This window comes from Diadema setosum, chromosome 18, assembly GCF_964275005.1.
Source record: "Diadema setosum chromosome 18, eeDiaSeto1, whole genome shotgun sequence".
NCBI classification, from domain to species: Eukaryota; Metazoa; Echinodermata; class Echinoidea; order Diadematoida; family Diadematidae; genus Diadema; species Diadema setosum.
This window is the reverse complement of record NC_092702.1, coordinates 17,129,936-17,149,811: the sequence shown is the minus strand read 5'-3', so window position 1 is coordinate 17,149,811 and position 19,876 is coordinate 17,129,936. Positions and strand designations below refer to the sequence as shown.

At 38.8% G+C, this 19,876-nt stretch overlaps 1 protein-coding gene across 1 annotated transcript in view; it reads right to left on the bottom strand.

Annotated features, from left to right (window-relative positions):
* Nucleotides 1-19,876, bottom strand: part of LOC140242177 (serine/threonine-protein kinase 32B-like) — a 167,834-nt gene that overhangs the window by 20,885 nt on the left and 127,073 nt on the right. Inside the window, exons 5-7 of the mRNA XM_072321943.1 lie at nt 15,340-15,429; nt 13,908-14,011; nt 6,726-6,842 (exon numbers count right to left, since the gene is read on the bottom strand). Coding sequence (XP_072178044.1) covers nt 6,726-6,842; nt 13,908-14,011; nt 15,340-15,429 — 311 coding nt within the window. The remainder of the gene's footprint in view (nt 1-6,725; nt 6,843-13,907; nt 14,012-15,339; nt 15,430-19,876) is intronic.

Sequence of the window (19,876 nt, the reverse complement as noted above, 5' to 3'; positions counted from 1 at the left end):
GACTAAATTGTTAGTTACTGCTTTCTTCCGTGGGCTTTGTTAGTTACTGCTTTCTTCCGTGGGGAAACTTGCAAAGTTGAATCAAGTGGATGCAGTTACTGCTTTTTGCAAAAGTGAAAAATTGCATTTTGGTCACTTTCATATTTTTTTTTGTGCAAAACTGACCTGTTAACATTGGAGAGCATTGGGTAAACTATTCATTTTTGCAAAAAAGTAAACATCCATAGAAATGTCAGTTACTGCGTTTTTCCGTGGGGGGGCAGCTGTAGAAAGGCATATTGTCAATGGTGTCATCACGGCAACCACTAAAGGATCCCCCTAAGCTCATTTTTTTTTCCAATGAAACATTGCAAACAGTCAACTATAAAAAGCAGTCCATCTCCTATAAACTTTTACTTTTAGTGTCAAAGTTAAGATGCCTTCCAATACCACACCTATAAAATTCTCCTTCCTCCCACAGAAGAAACAAAACAAAATAAAAAGATATTTGGGTATTATGTTGATATCTACTTCATTCAAACCTCTGAATTGGCAAAATGGTCAAAGACACATAAATACAAAAGTTTGGGTACTTGTAATGGTACTCAAATTGGCTCTAATTAGAGCAGATGTTTAGGCTCTATACATATTGGAACAAACGTGATGTAGTGTAATCACAACACGTTTGCAACACACAGGACAGCCAGCAAAAGACTGACAACCATCTGCTTCTCAATATGAATTTAATTCTCATAAAGATTAAAAAAAAATGGATCAAGAATCAAGGCATTCAAGTAGATATAATTGTAGAGTTCATCTTATATCAACTCACATGTAAATAACTGATTTCTCATCATGTGATAACTACCAACTGCATTTTCTTTTTAATTTAGTGAATTGCAATGATTTCATTGAATGAAATCATTCACTAATTTCTCCAGCTACAATTACTGCTATTATAAACTGCGCACTAGCTTTTACATGTATTGATATAACCACGCTCTTCGCATTGTGAATGAGTACAAGTGAATGTTCACACCACATACTTTATGAAGATTAAATTAACCATCGTCTAATTTAATGAAACAGGTTCCAACACATGACACTATAACAATCATTTCCAGATGCCATGGTTAACAGCTTGGCAACAACCAATCAAATGTGAGTAGTGTGTCATACACTTCCCTATTCAGGTAATCACAAATTTTGTTTTCTTATTTCACACTGCTACAATCTCTGCACAAAGCCAGACTCCTGATGGGGTCCTGCCATCTCCGACATAATGGGTTGAAGGATTTTACACCAGCTTTGTGGCAATTTCAGAAGATGTAGAAAATGCCACACTGTTTTAGCACCAAGTGGCCTATTCTACAGACTGTAGGAAAGAATGCCATAGCAGCAGTATGTGACGCCATCGCATGTCACTTTATTCTAACACATGCAACTACAGTAATTTCCAGTTGCCATGGTGAGCAGCTTGGCAACAACCAAGCAAATGTGAGTGTTGTGTAATTTTATTTTCCTACTCAGGTAATCACAATTCTTGTTTCTTATTTCATTTTAATGCAATCTCTACATGAAGCAGGATGCCTTGGGGGTCCAATTTCTATGGCCTACATAATGGTTTGAAGGATTTTTACACCAGTTTTGTGGCAATTTCAGAAAATGTAGAAAATACCACATGGTTTTAGCAGCACATGGCCTATTCTACAGACCATAGGAAAGAACGGCATAACAGCACGTATGTTATGCCATCGTGTGTCACATTTACCTGCGGGAAGCCCCCGTATTTGGCAGTGGCGTAAGGATTTGCGTGAATGATGAACACTAATTGATCCCAGAGGTAAGCATAAAAATCATGCAAACGATGGCAAGATGATTTGCAACTGTGACTACCGGCTGAAATGACGCAAATGAGCCCTTGACGAAGGCCAAATCTACGTGGGTAATTTACCACCTGGCACCTACTGTCCATATCAACTCTCTTCCTCTTGGAACATTGTATCTCATCTTTGTCTGCAACAAACAAACAGAAATCCACATACACAGACAAACAAACATACATGTACACACATACACACTCGTACATAAAACAAAATAAACTTTTAAGTGCAATTCAACTGCTCCACATGGTCAACTTGGGTGCCTCAAATTCTCATGCAATCATCACTGCATATATTACCACATATAAGTGTATGACCTTTCACTAATCTGGATCACTGACCACAGGTTAAAATTCGTTCCTTTCTGCACAACGAAAATATATTTTCAACATTATGTCAACAATAACGATAAATAACGCTGTCGTATCACACTTATCCCTAGTGGAGTGCATGGTCTGAAAATGTAATATGCGAACCTGCATCACAAAACCAATAAAAAGTCCCCAGACATGGATTTTTAGTTCAGGGCAGATTCTAAAAGAGCAGACTCTAAGCTTTACAATGATGTATAACTCAATTCAAATGGACTCTCCTAACCTATCTGAATATTGGAAAGACAGCATGCACTCTGGAATATGGTGAACTGAGAAAAGAGGCTCTGAAGTACAGGGTCTATTTAAGCACTTAATCTTTACCAAACCGCACTAGGTGTGCAATGAATGGGACCAAAAACAGGATGTAAACCATCGAAGCAACGACAATGAAGGGATTATCAAATTAAGCTGAAATTGGGCATGCTCTATTAGCATAGTTTGTTCATGATTACTGCTAACTTTCAAAGCAGTAGCATTATCCTTTCAAAAGTTATTAGAGTTGAAAGTGAAGAATGTGAAAAGGATTTTCAAGAAATGAAAAGGGGCATCTAAGACATACCTGATCTCACTACTTTACAAAAAAGGCCATAAATAAAACTTCTGAAAACACACTTTCCCATTCATTTTATGATCCCAAACTTACAAATGATGTAGAAGAAGAGTAGTTCTTTCAGAAAATATAAAAACTCAAAATTGACTTGGTTGACCCGTATCACCTTTTTTGAGTCCCCACGTAAAATCAAGGGGTGTGACTTTTTGTTGGTTTTGTGATGCACGGTCACATAGACCCCGTTTACAGTGCGAGGCTGGGCTCAGCCGCGGCCGAGACCGCCTCAATTGCGCGGCCGAGCCTCGCAATTTTGTCCGTTTACACTGCTGGGCTCGGCCGCGCTTTTGATTCAAACTTTTCAATATTTTGTCGTAGTGGCGCTCTGCTTGAAAACAAATGCAATTTGGTATTGTCTGGTTTTCAGACCCTTTGCCAAATGAATTCCGTGGCGACGAAGTCGCCGTTCGGGCAAAGGCCTTTGCCGAAGGAAAGAATCCTTTGCAGGACAAAACCACCTTAAACTATACTAGTTTTCGACGTTGAGGGGGTTAATATCCTGAATAGCGAAAGATACAGGCAGAGGGTTTGGAAGCCAGACTAAAATTGGCCGCGCAATTGGCCGCGCATTTGGCCCAGTTTGCGTTTATACCAAGAAAAGGCCGGGCTCGGCCGTGGCTCGGCCGCGGCCGAGACCACCTCCAGAGCGAGGCCAAATGCGAGGCCAATTTTGGCCTCGCATTTGGCCTTTTGTGCGTTTACACTGAAGCGGGGCCGGGCACGGCCGCGGCCGAGCCTCGCACTGTAAACGGGGTCATATTAGCAAAATTTGGGTGACCTTTGACTTTAATATGAAATCTCTGTCATTTCAGGCGACAATTTTTTTCGAGCCCATTTCAGGTCCTTAAGCCTGAGGGCTTTTGCGCAAAATCTAATCAGCACGTCTTCACTTCATGTAGCACTGATGAGCCAGGTACCACAAAAATTGATAAGGCTGCAGTTTTTACAAGATTAGGATCAAGATCTGCATTTTGAACCTTTCACCTTTGTACTCAAACATACCTAGAGGATGGCAAGTGGTTAACACCATGACTATATCTTGCTCCAGCACTTGACTTGATGATTTCAAAGCAAGGTATGCTGTACTCTGAGAGCAGCATTACTAAAATCCATGCCCTCATTAACACCCTGTTTGCCAAGCATAACTTTCAGCACATACACTGTATGGAAGAACAAGAACATATGGAGCATTTTTCTTTTGTATTATACACATGCACATGCACACCCACACACATGCACACACACACACACACACACACACACACACACCACAAAGGTATAATTGCTTGTTCCTAGTCTATCACTCACTCTGATAAATGCATGTGAGGATAAAACAGGATTTAATGGACTGACCACTGATGTATTGTTTCAGCTACTAAACTACCGGTTATACTTTGAGACAGCTTCAATACTTAAAATGAATCAGTTTTACTCTAGCCTAGAGAATATCTCTCAGGCTTGTCAGTGAAACTATTTGGAATCTCACACAATACCCTCGAGAATGGGCTGCATTCAGCGATATATACCCATCGCTTCGACTCAAAATTGCAGAATTGCAAATCAAAGTAAATCCTCTGCACGGCTCATGTTTGAGGTTTATGTCATCAATATGGCCATCTGAGATAGCACTGCATCTGGAGATAGAGATGAATTTATATATTATGTAAAACTGAGGCCTACTTTTTGTCATGGGTTCCGGGGGTGCCTAGAATTTTGAGAAAAATACACTGGAAGAGATGTTTCTGGAAGAGGAGTTGTGAAGGCAAAGCTTCATCTTCTTTTAAAATGCTTTTGTTCATCATGCAAAGGGATTGCACGAAGTATACAGTACCATAAAATAAAAGGATTAAAAAGATAAGGGTCATTACAACATGTGATTGTTACAATGTCATTTTGATCTTAGTTGATCTGAATTTGAATTCCCCCATAAAGAGTACCACTCTTTGAATGCTATCAATGCAAAGATCACAACCTTTTTTCTTTAATATAAGATTCACCAATGAATTCATGCAAACTCTGATGCATGACTGCATTGCAAGCAACACTTGCATGCATAAATATGCAAAATTTAACTTAATCTAAGCTATTAAGCATCTACTTTGTATTTAATGTATAAGAGAGTGCATAAATATACAATGTATTAATGAAAAGATTATTCCTTGAAACTTATGTCAAATCGAGGAGGGGGTACATATGTGGAGAAAGTTTCCCTTTTTGCATGCAAAGAGAAATTTTTGCCGCCAGTTCTAATGAACTGCTGGCAGTACTTAAAATCAATCAGAGATTTTGTACACACTTCCTCCTTAAGACCGCATGAAAAGAAAAAAAAAACAAGGGCAAAACAGACATACGATCATTGTGGCAGTCATCAAGATCTTGGGTAAGTGTCCTCCTCGGCGGTGTGTTTGAGGAGAGATTTTACGATTCATTAAACTCTTAATCATCCTCTCATCCAACCCCTCGCTTTTTCTCTCTCCCCTCTCACTCTATCTTCATTTCTTTCTCCCCTTCTCTCTCTCCATCTATCTATCAGGAATAGATATATTCCCCTCTGTCTATCTATCTATCTATCTATTAATCTATTAATCTATCTATCTACTTATCTATCTATTCATACATTTATCTATCTATCTATACATGTATCTATCTATCTATCTATTAATCTATCTATCTATCTATCTATAATTTATTAATCTATCTATCTATCTATCTATCTATCTATTGATCTATCTATCTATCTATCTATCTATCTATTAATCTATCTATCTATCTATTAATCTATCTATTCATCTATCTATCTATCTATCTATCTATTTATACATTTATCTATCTATCTATCTATTTATCTATCTATCTATCAATCTATCTATTAATCTATCTATCTATCTATTAATCTATCTATTCATCTATCTATCTATTTATACATTTATCTATCTATCTATCTATACATGTATCTATCTATCTATCTATCTATCTATCTATCCATCATCTATCTACTCTATCTATTCAGCCCTCTCAAAAGCCATCCTTCCTTTGTTGCTGCTGATATGTGTACCACAGTTCCGTGTGTAAGGCAGCTTCTTTTCAGCACAGAAAATACTAAAAGTCGGAATCTGAAAGTCCTGATACGCAAAAATTAGACTCATTAAACATATGTGACCCGCCAAAATAAAAGGATCCTCAATTCGCTGACAGCTGAGCCGAGAAAATTGTGTTTGAAGTCAGATCATCAAAATCGGTCAAAACGATTGGATTTCTGTTTTCGGCACAATTTTGTAGTCTAATGTATCATCTATCATCTGCCGAAATTTCGAAGCTAAATGATTAGGGGAAGGCAAGAAATTAGCATTTTTCTGGGCCATGATTTTCTGACTTTCAACAGAACAGAAATGTGTCAGAAGATTTGGATTTAGCGCCGCAGATAGACTCTGCCCCTTGCAACAAGGGAGTGATCTTATTGGTCAGTGCCTGGCATCCTGGTTACTGATCGGTCGTGTATAGACCGCTAGCGCTAAGCTTGAATGAGCATTGCGGAGGTTGCTATAAGCAGACCTTGTATTGTCAAGAGTTGAAAACTGTCTAATACCTCCCCTTGATCACGACTGCATTGTAATGAAAACTTTGAAGGCTGTTTTCTCGAAACGCAGATTTCCTAGACCACTTGAGATGGTCTCATAAAATCACCAATACATGTATCTCCGTAACCGAGTACTTTTATGACTCGTGTCATATACGAAATTAAAGCTGAAGAGTAAGGGAATAATGTCATGTCATTTTTTTTTTAAAATGTCTTCCTCCGACTTTCGGATCCTTTTGTTGTAGTGGGTCACATATGGCGTATGCAGTATACACACCAATACACTCACACAGAGGGCGTTTTACCTGTTTGATAAGGTCGGTCATGGATGGATTCCAGTTGGAGGGGTAATGCACATTACTGGTGGAAAAGAGATGCTGGATGTCTCCGATGGAGGAGTTGGCATGGATGTCAAAGGGTCTCTGTGAGGGAATGGAGAAACATAGAAACAAAACAAGTTGATTATCACTATCATCTCACTTCAAAGGCAGCAACCCTTTAACCTGTAAAGGACAAGTCCCAAGTACGTACACTCGGGCAAGGGTCTATGGGAGATATGTGTTGTTATAGCAAAATCAGTCCGTCCTCAACGGGTTAAGGTGAGATATACATGTTGTAGTATCTTTGGTGTCCAGTGGGGAAGGCAACATACCAAATGTTTCACCTGAAGCATTTTGAACACTATTGATAATAATTCAAGGGTAATTTTTAAGTCCCATTAAAGATATATAGTCTTGTACCTCAAACATTATGCCATCTATGAAAGGAATTGCACAACATTGGATGACCTCAGTGCATGGGCTACCAGATATTAATATTACCCTTGGACTTCTGTATCTCATTCAATGTCTTCCAATATGAATTATGGTAAAAGTAAAAATTTTTGTGCATTTCGCTCATTACCAGAAGATAGCGCAGAAAATAAAGGCATGCAAATATTTTTGTATGTCATATGTTCCAGTAATTAATGTCGTGATTGCGCAGAAATAAAAACACATGAAATTCATCTCATCCAGCCAGGCACAAAAAAAAAAATTACTCAGGCAAAAATATCAACTTTTGCTGTAAACATACATCAACTCCACAACATTTATGGGTCTTTCTCTCAAAACTGCAAAAGAAAAAACAAAAGACCCTTGACTTTGTTGCCAAGGGTAATAGTATTCTTTTGGCAATGGAGCTCAAATGATACAGTAAAATATAATCATATCTGTCCAGACAAAGGGTAATTTCAATCAAGTTCCACAGGGATAGTTCTACAGGGATATTGTTTAATGGTTATCAATCTAGATAGGAATATGCACAAAATCTGAATATAATGCAAGAACAGTCAACTTTGGACCAAGTTACCAAAATTATAATCATTAGCATTACAAATTAGTAATATCAGGAGTTTCCTGTTCTCCTATATCAATGATTTATTCAAATTGTTTGCCATGTTAACCACAGTAATTGAGATTTACAGACTTTGAAAGGATTATATCTTTCTATCATGGATGATCTTGAAAACTTTGCAGTCAATAAGAACAACAAAGACTCAAACCCTCTCTGGATAATAGATGCTCATTCACTAAAATAGTCTGCCTTAAAATAGCATTAAAAATAATGCATAATTCACTCCCCTCTTCCCAAAACTTTCCAAAGAACACATTTCGAATTCAAGGGCAGCCACACCGCATCCCCTCTCCCTTGAGCGTGAAGAAAACCTTGGCGCTCAATTCACTTAAAAGCATTGATTTCCTGATCACCATGGAGCCCATGTGCACCATGTTCTTATGTCTTCTGAAGCCGCCGCAACAAGTAAAATGGCTGCAGGGTAAAGGGAGCTTGAGCGAGCAGTCAGCAGTGGCTGCAGAAAATAAATACTGACTTTGGAGAGCACCTAACTAAGCATCTACAAGTGGATTCCTTCATAAAGCTGTTCCATGATAATTATGCATCTTCACTACCCTTCCCATGATGCAGCAGGTTAGTCCCAAAACTTGAGTTTGGAAGAAAGGAAAAAAAAAAAGAACCTCCAGAAGAAGCAGCACAGTGTCTGTTAACACAAATACAAAATTTACATTTTGCATAGGAGAAATAAGATGGTAAAGATTCAAATAAATGCATCTAATGAGGATCAATACATTCAATTGGAAGGAGGATTAAAGAACTCACAAGCTAAAGTTCATATTTTCATAACTTTCATATTGACCTCTACACGGGAGAATACAGTCAAACCTGCATAGGTCAAATCTCTTTTCAGCCATTCCATTGTGACTCGCGTGACATTTATACAAAATTTCAACTTGTTATGGTTGAGTACTTGAAAAATGTATTTTGCAGACCTGTTTATTTTACATATTTCAATCAAGGTATCGACCCTTTACATTTGTTCACAGAAATTTTTGATGTGAAGTCATTCTAGTTAGAGATACTTCACTTTTTTGTTGTGACTCGCGTGACGCGACACTATTGAAGATTTCTGACCTTACTGCACTTGACTGGATTTTCGTAAGAAAGTACTTGTCCTATGTACACAAAATTTTCTGCATTCAATTTTGAGACATTAGGCAACAAGAAGTCAAAATTTCATCATCCCTTGACTTTTCATCTCAACTCAGTTGGCATATAAAAATGTGACTCACGTGACACATGAGCGTGACGAGTGTCATTCAGGACCAATAGTCGAGCCTACTATAATGATTTTATTGAGTAAAATGAGCCAAATGTTTAACCTAACATGTTATTTATGGTTGGTTTCATCACACATATCTTTAAAACAAAGAAACCATCTAACTCCATTCTCTGATTGGATCATGGGAGCTCATAGCATATTTAATACATAAAACATCCAGCAAAAATACACTTGAACCTCTTTTTTCCCTCGTCAAATCAAGAAATCTGGGAAATCATTCTTTTTCAATTAATTTTTATTTTTTTCATATTTACTATAATTATATCAACAAGTCTTCTATTCAAAATGAACCAAATTCAAATTTTCTTCAGGTTAACATGCATATTTTGCTTATGGATTTTATATGAATCCATTTAAGCTCTTTTCAAAACTTTAAAGTTACTTTGAAGCACAAAGAATCCTCACTTCTCTCTTATAATAAATAATGCTCACACATACTGATGCTCTTTTTCTTTCTTATCTACCATTACTGAGTCTGATGTGAAGAATGATTGCCATGTTTTGCTTATTTTTATAGTAAACTACATGATATATAAGTTTATCACTGCTTTGTGGAGACAGTTTTCCTGCCTAGTTTGTTGGGATCGTTTTATTGTTTTTTGTTTTGTTTCAAGACTCAATCTCTTCAGTCATGAACTTAAACTTAGTTTCCTATTGTTGACATGATATGGCTGCTGCACTTTGCATTAGATGTCTGATTCAGGCTGCCACAGCTCTTTTATCCAGCCAGTGGAACATACTTCCCTTTTCTCTAGGTGACTGAAGGTAAATGTCACTTCTGACCACTTGGAAGGCTTGTGCCATAGATGCTGGGGATGCTTTCTGCTGAAGGCAACTGCCACCATCAGCCAATTGACTTTTGGGCCTGCACTTGCAGGCCCAATGGTATCCTCATTTCCACCATCACTATCACCATTATCGGATAGATCACCACTGCTTCTCTGAGAAGTGAGCCTTTTTGCGACAAGATATTCACTCCATGTAGGTGATATACATATTGACGTGATGATTAAATAATGTAGTGCAGGCGCGCACCCAGCTATACTCCAAAGATGACAGGCAGGTAAAAACCCTCTAAACAATCTTCAACTTCCCTTTGTTTGTGATGAAAGTTGTGGGAACAGTTTAAAAAAAAAATACAGCTAGACAAAATTCCTCAGCAGTGGAGACAGAGCAAAAGTTTTGATTTTGCACATAACCAAAGCTCTGCCCCAATGTCTGTGTCAACTGGATCTTTTCCATGACTTGTGGTGCTGAAGTTCCACACTACATTGTAGGTTAATGTTGTGTTTCTCCATCAGCATAGGTCGGGCACTGATAACAAATCTATTTTGAATTGGCTTGCAGGACCATCTAACCATATTTTGACCAATTCACTTCACTGCTGACAATCATGACCATTGACAGAAGCTCATCCACAAAAACTACAGTGTACAACATCATACTGTTTTGTCATGGTCTAAGTAGGCCTCATAGTTTTCTACTGGAGCCACATTATTGATGTATAGAGAGCTATTTGCACCTGATTCCAAATAGCAGGTTGGACTTCATCTTAATTGGAGCATGAATGATTCTCAGCGAAGTCAATTTGGAGGACAGCAAAATCTGAAGGAAGATTTGAAGCCATTTCATGTCATATTCATACAATGTAACTTGCTGATTGTTGTCACTTAATGAAGCAATGTTCCAAGAACTTAATAGAAGTGGAGCTGACATACATGTACAGTGTACAAGTAGTTGTAAATTTCATGAAGAGTTCCTAATGCATTATACTGCAATTTTGGTGACAAGGCGGCCACCCACCTCCTTCCATTTTTTCTATTGACCAACCAAACGGAAGTTGACAATCCAGTTATTTGTAGCATATATTACTTATTATAAAAGTACTTATTTATCAATTAATATTAAAAAAAATTACCTTAATTGGGCAAATTAAACATTTTTCCATGATTTAGGATCAAGGCAGAATTTATTTTTTTTAAATCTCAATCATTCTGGTCTTTCTTTCAAACTTGTAAACTGTGACTCGCGTGACAACCCTAAGAAATCCTTGCGTGACTCGCGTGACACAATTGTTCGGGTGTTTTACACAATGAAGGGGTTTACAAATGGAAACCTTATTTTCTGGTATGATTGAGGACTCTAAGATCCTCATTATTTATCAGCTACAATTCATACAGTCTACTACTTTTTAAGCAATCTAAAATATAAACATATTTTTGTGACTCTCGTGACACATTTCGAGGGTGTTTCAATAGAAAATATTGTCTAGCTCATTACATATAAATGAAAAAAACAACTTGATATGGTAAAATGGATATAAAACAAGGCCTCATGTGGAAAAAAATATGAATCTATAGATAATAGAACATGCCTTAAATAGGGAAATCAAAAAAAGTACCAAAGAGGCATCATTTTTGCTGTAAATGTGATCTTTGTTCTGGGAGGTGTAATTCGGCTGTAAGAACATGAAACGCCAAGAAAAATTAGATTTACACCCTTTGAACATATACCTACCCAAATATAAATACTCTTTAATAATTGCTTGAACTTGAAATTTTAAGGTCCAGGTGTCTAGTTACATGGAATGGCTGTTTTGACAAAAGAAATAACTTCAACTTAGAGGAAGTTTGACTTATGAGGGATTAAAATCAATGGAATATAAAGAGAAGAGAACTTAAAGAGACCTTTGACTCAGGCGAAGGTTGACTGTAGGACATGTATCTGTTCTCTTACTGCAGGAAAAACCTGGGTCCTGTTTCATAAAACTTGTTATCAGTAACAATTATATCATCTCCCCTCATCCCTATTTAAATATTCTTGCTGCTAGTTGTATGCATTGCTTGCTTACATGAAAGTTCTCTTTCGAAGAGCCAACTCAAATATTCATACAATTATCCATTTTTGATTTACATACACAAAATAACTAAACAGGAAGGTGATAGCTACATCACATTCAAATGTACTACTGTTAGACATTGTTACTAAAGTGTATCTTTTTTTTTTGGGGGGGGGGGGGCAAAGGACTTACAGTGAAATTCCCACACCATAAGCTGACTATAAGAGTATTTTCAAACACAAATTAGAAAATGTGATGAAGTCTAAACAGGGCATCAATGAGAACATGTGGTAAACATAAAAATAGACTGAATAAGACGTGTACATTTGTAGGAGAGAAATTAATGTATGAGAGATTGCGGGACCTGAAGAGTGGCAGTGTACGACATACGGCAGTGAACAAGATACTCTCTAGCGGCCGAATCTCTCGTAATGAAAAAGGCCATGAATCCGGTGGATTCCCTCCGAAAGCTGGGTGCAAACTCTTCCCCTTTGTTTAATCGCGGCTGTGATAATGCCATAAGCAGCAGATTGGGCAAACAGTACGAGGAACACCGGGGGCTCCCGCACTTCGTGCAAACTCCCGAAACTTGACCCCAGCAAGTCAACATCTCCCGTTCCTGGCAACTCCGCCGAGCTCTCAAAGGCCAATCGGAAGAAGCTAATTCCGTTTTTCAACAAGCGAGGACCCCTGTTCTTGGAATTTGTCACAAAGAGTAGGGCCTTCCATGGATCTAGCCATGACTAGTGTAACCAGAAAGTTCCCACTTTGCAAAGCTTTCAAACAATAACAACAACCACTCAAGGACATGCACGTCAGCAACCCAATTCGGAATCTACAATCTGTGGTATGTTGCTTTCCTAGGGTGTATGACACCGCAGGCAAGACATTAACCAACACTGCAATGACACATCTAAAAATTGACAGCAAATAAACCAATTGAAAATAATTTCACATAGACAAATTTATGTGCGGTCAACCTGCATGTATTGGATACTCAAGGATAACATAAAATGTCTATATCTAAAGATGACCTTTGTGAAGAGCGGTCAGTATTGAAAGGTTGCTGGACAACTTGATAAAATGTCTCTCCATGGGAAATTTGCAGTGGGCTCATATAGCAAGGACCCATCAAGATACATTTGATCAATGCTCTTTCAATGATTTCATTACGAAAGCTTGGTTATGCAAAATTAGATCATTTGATCATCTCCATACATATGATATACTGTATATGATACATTATACATTCAATTATGATACTCGTATGATATGATTTGATATGATGGATCTTGTAATGCTAGCTATACAGGTCAAAAAGAAGTTTAAAGGTAGGGGATACCTTTTACAGAACTCCCAAAATGCAGCAAAACATTAAATATGAACCTCAGGGGACTTGTTTAGGCCACTGCTTAGAAATTTGGAAGTCAACAGTTATCTACAATTTGAATAATGCACAAAACTCAACTACTCAGTAGTTCTGTGTGTCAGCCACACTTACGCCTTTTTGTTGCAGTCTTCTGTATTTTTTATCTATAAACACAAATCTAAAAGTATAAGAGCTGATGTAATAACATATAGAGTGTGTGGCAAGAATGCATATATAGAAATGTTTGTAAGTTTTGATGAACTTTATTCACAAAATATACATGATGGACACACATGCAGTGCATGGGTCTGCAAAGGTAGCCTAGTAATGTACTGGAATTTACGGTGAGCCCCGAAAAAAATTCAATTCAAAACCGAACGGTTAATAAAAATGTACTAAATGTTACCTTCCACTTTCATTAATTTATGGGAGTTTCTAAAATGATACTCTCTTCAACATACCACTGTGTTTACACAACTCTTCATTTAAGGCATGCAAATGGGATTCCCTACCTTTAAATGTGGATGACAAATTTTGATATAAACCGGAGGACAGCGGTTTTGCATAAAAATGAATTTCTGTGCAAGCTGTGTCAACATTACCTTCCCTCTGAGCATCTCATAGGCACATACACCGAGTGACCACCAATCCACGGGATACGAGTAACCTTTACAGTCGTCTGTCGCCGTATGGAAGATTTCTGGTGCTATTTGTGACAGGTTGAAAGAAATACACACAAAATAGATACAAATCATTTCAATTTCTGATTAAAAAAAAACATCTATCACAGTCAGATTACAGGGGGCGCTGTGGCACAGTGGATAAGACTCCCGACTCCTAATTGGAGGACCCGAGTTCAACTCCCACCCAGAGCTTACGTCCTCGGCGCAAGGGTGACAAATGGTCTTGATCTTTGACCTTCCACCACTATAACTTCATTAAAGCTTAGAATTACTGTCTACTTATTTCACAACACTTCCTATCAGATTACATTATCATCAGAGATTACTAGAAAACCTTGTCAATAGCAAACGTTCAGTGTGACTTCTGACCTTTGTCCCTGAGGGATCTAGCCAAAAATCTAGTGAGGATCTACACCTGTCCGCATGTAGCATACCTTGGGCCAGGTAACAAGTAAATCCATTCAACTCATTGAGGATGAGTCCCGAATATACTCGGGCAAGCGTCAATGGGAAATGCGTGTTGTAGCAAAATCAGTCTGTCATCAACGGGTTAAGAATTTTTTTTTTTTTTTTTTTTTTTACTTAACTCATGATGATGAGATGTGGAACATCCAAACAGCTAGACAGATGAATGGAGGGATGGACAGACAATCCGAGGAGGCATAAATGTGACCCGCTACAACAAAAGGATCCTAAAGTCGCTGATGGCTGAGCCGAGAAAATCAAGTTTGAAGTCACATCATCAAAATTGGTCAAAACTATCGGATTTCTGTTTTTGGCATAATTTTGTAGTCTAATGTTTTGTCTATCATCTGCCGAAATTTCGAAGCTAAATGATCAAACGAAAGGCAAGAAATTAGCGTTTTTCTGGGCCATGATTTTCCGACTTTCAATGTTACAGAAACGTGTCCGAAGATTTGGATTTAGCGCCGCAACTAGACTCCGCCTCTAGCAACGAGGGAGTGATCTTATTGGTCAGTGCGTGGCACGCGTAGACCGCTGGCACTAAGCTTGAATGAACATTGCGGAGGTTGCTAGGAGCATGCCTTCTATTGTCAAGCGGTGAAGACTGTCTCACCTCGCCTTGATCATGATAGCGTCGGAAGGATAACTTTGAAGGCGTTTTTCTCGAAACTCTAATTTCCTCAACCACTTGACATGCGCTAATAAAATCATCAATATCTCCGCAACCGAGTACTTTTATGAGTTGTGTTATATATGAAATTAAAGTAGAAGAGTAAGGGAATAATGTCATGTCATTTTCAGAAAATTGTCCTCCCCCGACTTTCGGATCCTTTTGTTGTAGCGGGTCACATATTTACCTTGCAGTATAAAATGACAATGCACTTACCCATGTAGGGTTTTGTTCCTGACATAGAGGTACCGTACGTGTTCTCTTTGACTATAGTAGCTATGTTGAAATCTGTGATGTGAACGTGACCTGTAGAAAGAAAAGAGAGAGAATGAGGGTTTTTCATAAATTGACTGAATATGTTTGGCCATAAAATAACCATCATAACAGAGAGATACCATCATGTTCTTTTCATCATCATCATAATAATCATCTTCATTTTCTTCATTGTGATAACAACCATCACTAGAAATATGATCAACCACTACAGCAATCAACAATATCATAATAAGTTATAATTTGAGTAATCATTCAACATTGTTACCATCACAATTACCACCACCACCATCACCATCACCATCACCATCATCACCATCAGCATCACCAAAACTATCTCCACCATCACCATCACCTTCAACATCACCATCACCATAACACCACCATCATTACCAACACCATCACCATCACCATCACCATCACCATCACCATCACCATCACCATCACAATCACAATCAGCATCACCAACACCATCTCCACCATCACCATCACCTTCAACATCATCATCACCATATCACCACCATTACCAACACCCTCATCACCATCACCATCACCATCACCATCATCACCATCAGCATCACCAAAACTATCTCCACCATCACCATCACCTTCAACATCACCATCACCATAACACCACCATCATTACCAACACCATCACCATCACCATCACCATCACCATCACCATCACCATCACCATCACCATCACCATCACAATCACAATCAGCATCACCAACACCATCTCCACCATCACCATCACCTTCAACATCATCATCACCATATCACCACCACCATTACCAACACCATCATCACCATCTCCGGCATCACCATCACCTCCAACATCACCATCACCATATCACCGCCATCATTACCAACACCCTCATCACCATCACGAACATAACGGCACCAACACCAAAACCATCACAATACCCAACATGATCACCAATACCAACACCATCACCATCACCAACACTATCATCATCATCACCATTACCATCATCAGTACCATTACCACCATCTTTACCATCACCATCATCACTATCACTTTCACCATTACCATGCCATCACCACCACAATCACTATTCAATCATACCACATTACACAACCTGACATACACTTCCTACAGGTTTTGCATTCAAACTCATCTCTACCACTCGAGTCATGACTGTAAGTACTGCGATGATGACAACTTGTATTCCATCATATCAGTAAGCATATGTAAAATTAAGTTATGAATAATTAGAGAAGCACTCTGAGAGTGCAGACCTCAGCTAAGCATGCAGCAGCTCATTTCCACCACTGATCTTGTTCTTCCATAGAGATATCAGTGATTTCCACCCATACGTACTTATAGCATTGTGTGCTGAAAGTCGCCCGATTTCCCAATATAGAAGCCTTTGTTACGTCACAAACCCTCAGCTGCACGGCGCGCCTCGCCCTGGCAGAAACTAGAGCACGCACTTTAGTGCGCGCATGCGAACCTCAAACACGCGCAGCCTGAACTCCCACGTTCATTGACCCTACCTGCCAAAATATAAAAAATCCTTCATAAATTCCCCCAAAATTCTCGGATCTCTACCAAAAGTTAATCGTTTGTTACTTGTGTCATTCTCAACCTTTCCTGCAAGTTTCATCCAAATCCGTTAACCACCTTTTGAGATATTTTGCACACGGACAAACTAATTAACTAACTAACAAACAAACAAACTAACAATAACGAAAACATAACCTCCTCCCTTGGCGGAGGTAATAAATATGAAGTGAGTTTCTACCAGTCCAAGGTCTCCATCACTGCAGCATCAAACCGAGTCTCTACTATTAAATAAAACACATTGACATTAGCCCATATCAGCATTCCTTTTACTGAAATTTCGCTCTTATTCTGAAGACACAACTGTCATTGGAGGCTGCAACTCATTAATTCTACCATTGAAGACTTCACCTCACTTCTACGAAATGACTGTCATTGGAGTTGAAAACTCATATACTCACTAAATGACAGTCATTGAAGATGACAACTTATCACTCTTGTATATTGGCACATCACAGCTGAGTCTGGCCACACAGTGATTTACTGGATGTCTTCATTAACAATTTAAATTATTCTCATTGTCACCACCTCCTGTGTCTAGTATTTAAAAATAGAATCCAATCATATTGACCACAGGCAACATATATCATTATGTCAAAAGTCATTTTCATATTGTCATTGTGCATTGTACCTTTCAAGGAGATAATTCTTACAAGACACTATCTTATTACCTGCCACTTAACCCGTTGAGGACGAGTCCCGAGTATACTCGGGCAGGTGTCTATGAGAAATGCGTGTTGTATCAAAATCAGTCCGTCCTCAACGGGTTAATAATGAGCTTGTCTTCTGATCAAAAGCTGTCATTTAAGAGTGCCAACAACAGCCACAAAAAGGGGAAAAGAACATGACCACATCAACCTCTTGTTTCCAAGATTTTGGAAGTCCCTCATGTATTTTAACCCATTGAGGATGGACTGATTTTGCTACTAACTGCAAGCATTTCCCATAGACACCTGCCCAAGTACAAGTGTATACTCGGGACTCATCCTCAACGGGTTAATGCCCTGCATATCCAGTTTATGCAAGCAATGAGTAAATTCAAGGGAAATCTCTCCTAATCCCTCGCATTTATCCCCAAGTTGAATTATCCTTCTGGTTTATGTCAGGTTTTAGACAATGTGTGTGTGTGTGTGTCATACACATACACACTGCCATAGCTTCTGACCACACTAGCATTGAGAATTACAGGTTTCTGGGAACACTGTACTGCGGCTTTCTATAGCTCAGTCAGTAAAGCACCAGGCCAGGCTAGCATCACGGAGGTCTCGGGTTCGAATCCCGATGGAATCCCATTTTCTTTGCTCATTTTTCCACTGATATTATCTCTATACACCTGCAATGTAGAATTATGAATGCCCTGAAGGCGATGCCGTCATGGGATACCATCAATGTGCAATTTGAGTTGCAAAATTGCAATGATGTAAATAACATTGTATACGGCATTGCTCAACTTCATACAAATGTACCTTTGTACAAATATTGCAGCTTGGAATTTGTATATTTGGGTCACCCATAGAGTTACAGTGCATCTGTATCAGACACGGATCCACACCATCATAAATTGAAGAGCAGTAAAGTTATCTTTTAAAAAAACAGCAAAAAACTGGGAGGAGGCGAGAAGGGGTGCAGAATTTCACATGGCTTGGCACGCAACTGCGAAACGAGATGGATTCATGGAAACCGCCATCATATGCAGATGTGGAGCATCGTTATCTACCGGTATCGCACACACGGTGCGGAAAGGAGAGACAACATTGCGACTTTCACGAGCCGGAAAACCGGGGAAATTAGATGCTCCGCGCCCTGACGAGCAGATGCGCTTGGATAAACGGATGGTTTGTAAGGCAATGAGCCCCCGACACCTGCCCAGGCATCCTTCTCATCTGATGCAGAACTGGAGCATGCCACCCACAGGGGGGTGGATGATCAGACAATTTGGCCGAGTAAATCTCCCTCATAGGCCTCAGGAGGCGAGGAGATATTAATTCCCCCCAGATGCTGCGGGAACCGTCCAGGGACATTTTTTTGGTTTTTTTTGTATGTTTGTATATACACATACATACATATACGTAGAATATCAAAACAAAAGGCAAGGTCCCTCCGGATGCCCACTATACCCTACCAGGGTTATTCCAATTTTTATGGGCTTTAATAAAGTGTATCTGGCTTGTTTCGTCCATCATTCTCACTTTATTGGATATGGCCATGCCCACGAGAGATTATGGGAGGGATATTCGTGAATCAAGCAGTACGTGGTGATAGTTTGTACAAGCTGGGAAGTCTCATGCATTCTACTCCTCAAAAGATGAGATCCATATATACATGTGTATTGTCTTGCGTGAATACTGTATACGCTGTTATTTTCACGTACAGATATTTTCGCGAATGATGAGGCCATAGACATTTTTGCAAGGTGTTATTTTTGCGAATTGATGCCGATGCTTACGCACTATCAACAGGGCGCATGGAGACATTTTCGCGTGTTGTTAAATTCACAATCCAACTGTGATTCGCGAAATTCGCGAAAATTAAACCCTCGCAAAAATAACAGCTTATATTAGTAGAACACATCAATGGAAGTTTGAGGAAATTCGGACCATCCATTCAAAAGTTATAATCGTACGGTTTGGTGCCATATAAATTGGGTATACTTAGTACGGAATTTAAAGTGATTGGAATGAGGGCTGAGAATGTTTTGAGAATTTATAACAAATCAAAATGAACAAGAATGATGACATGTCAAATTCACCTTGAAAATGCATGAGTGGGTGCTCAAGGAAGCAGATCAAGAGTAGAAAATATGCATGAATTCTACACAGATAAACTCATTAAGCAAGTGGTATTGTAATTTGCAACATTTCTGAAATATGAGAGCCTCCTAATCTCATCATC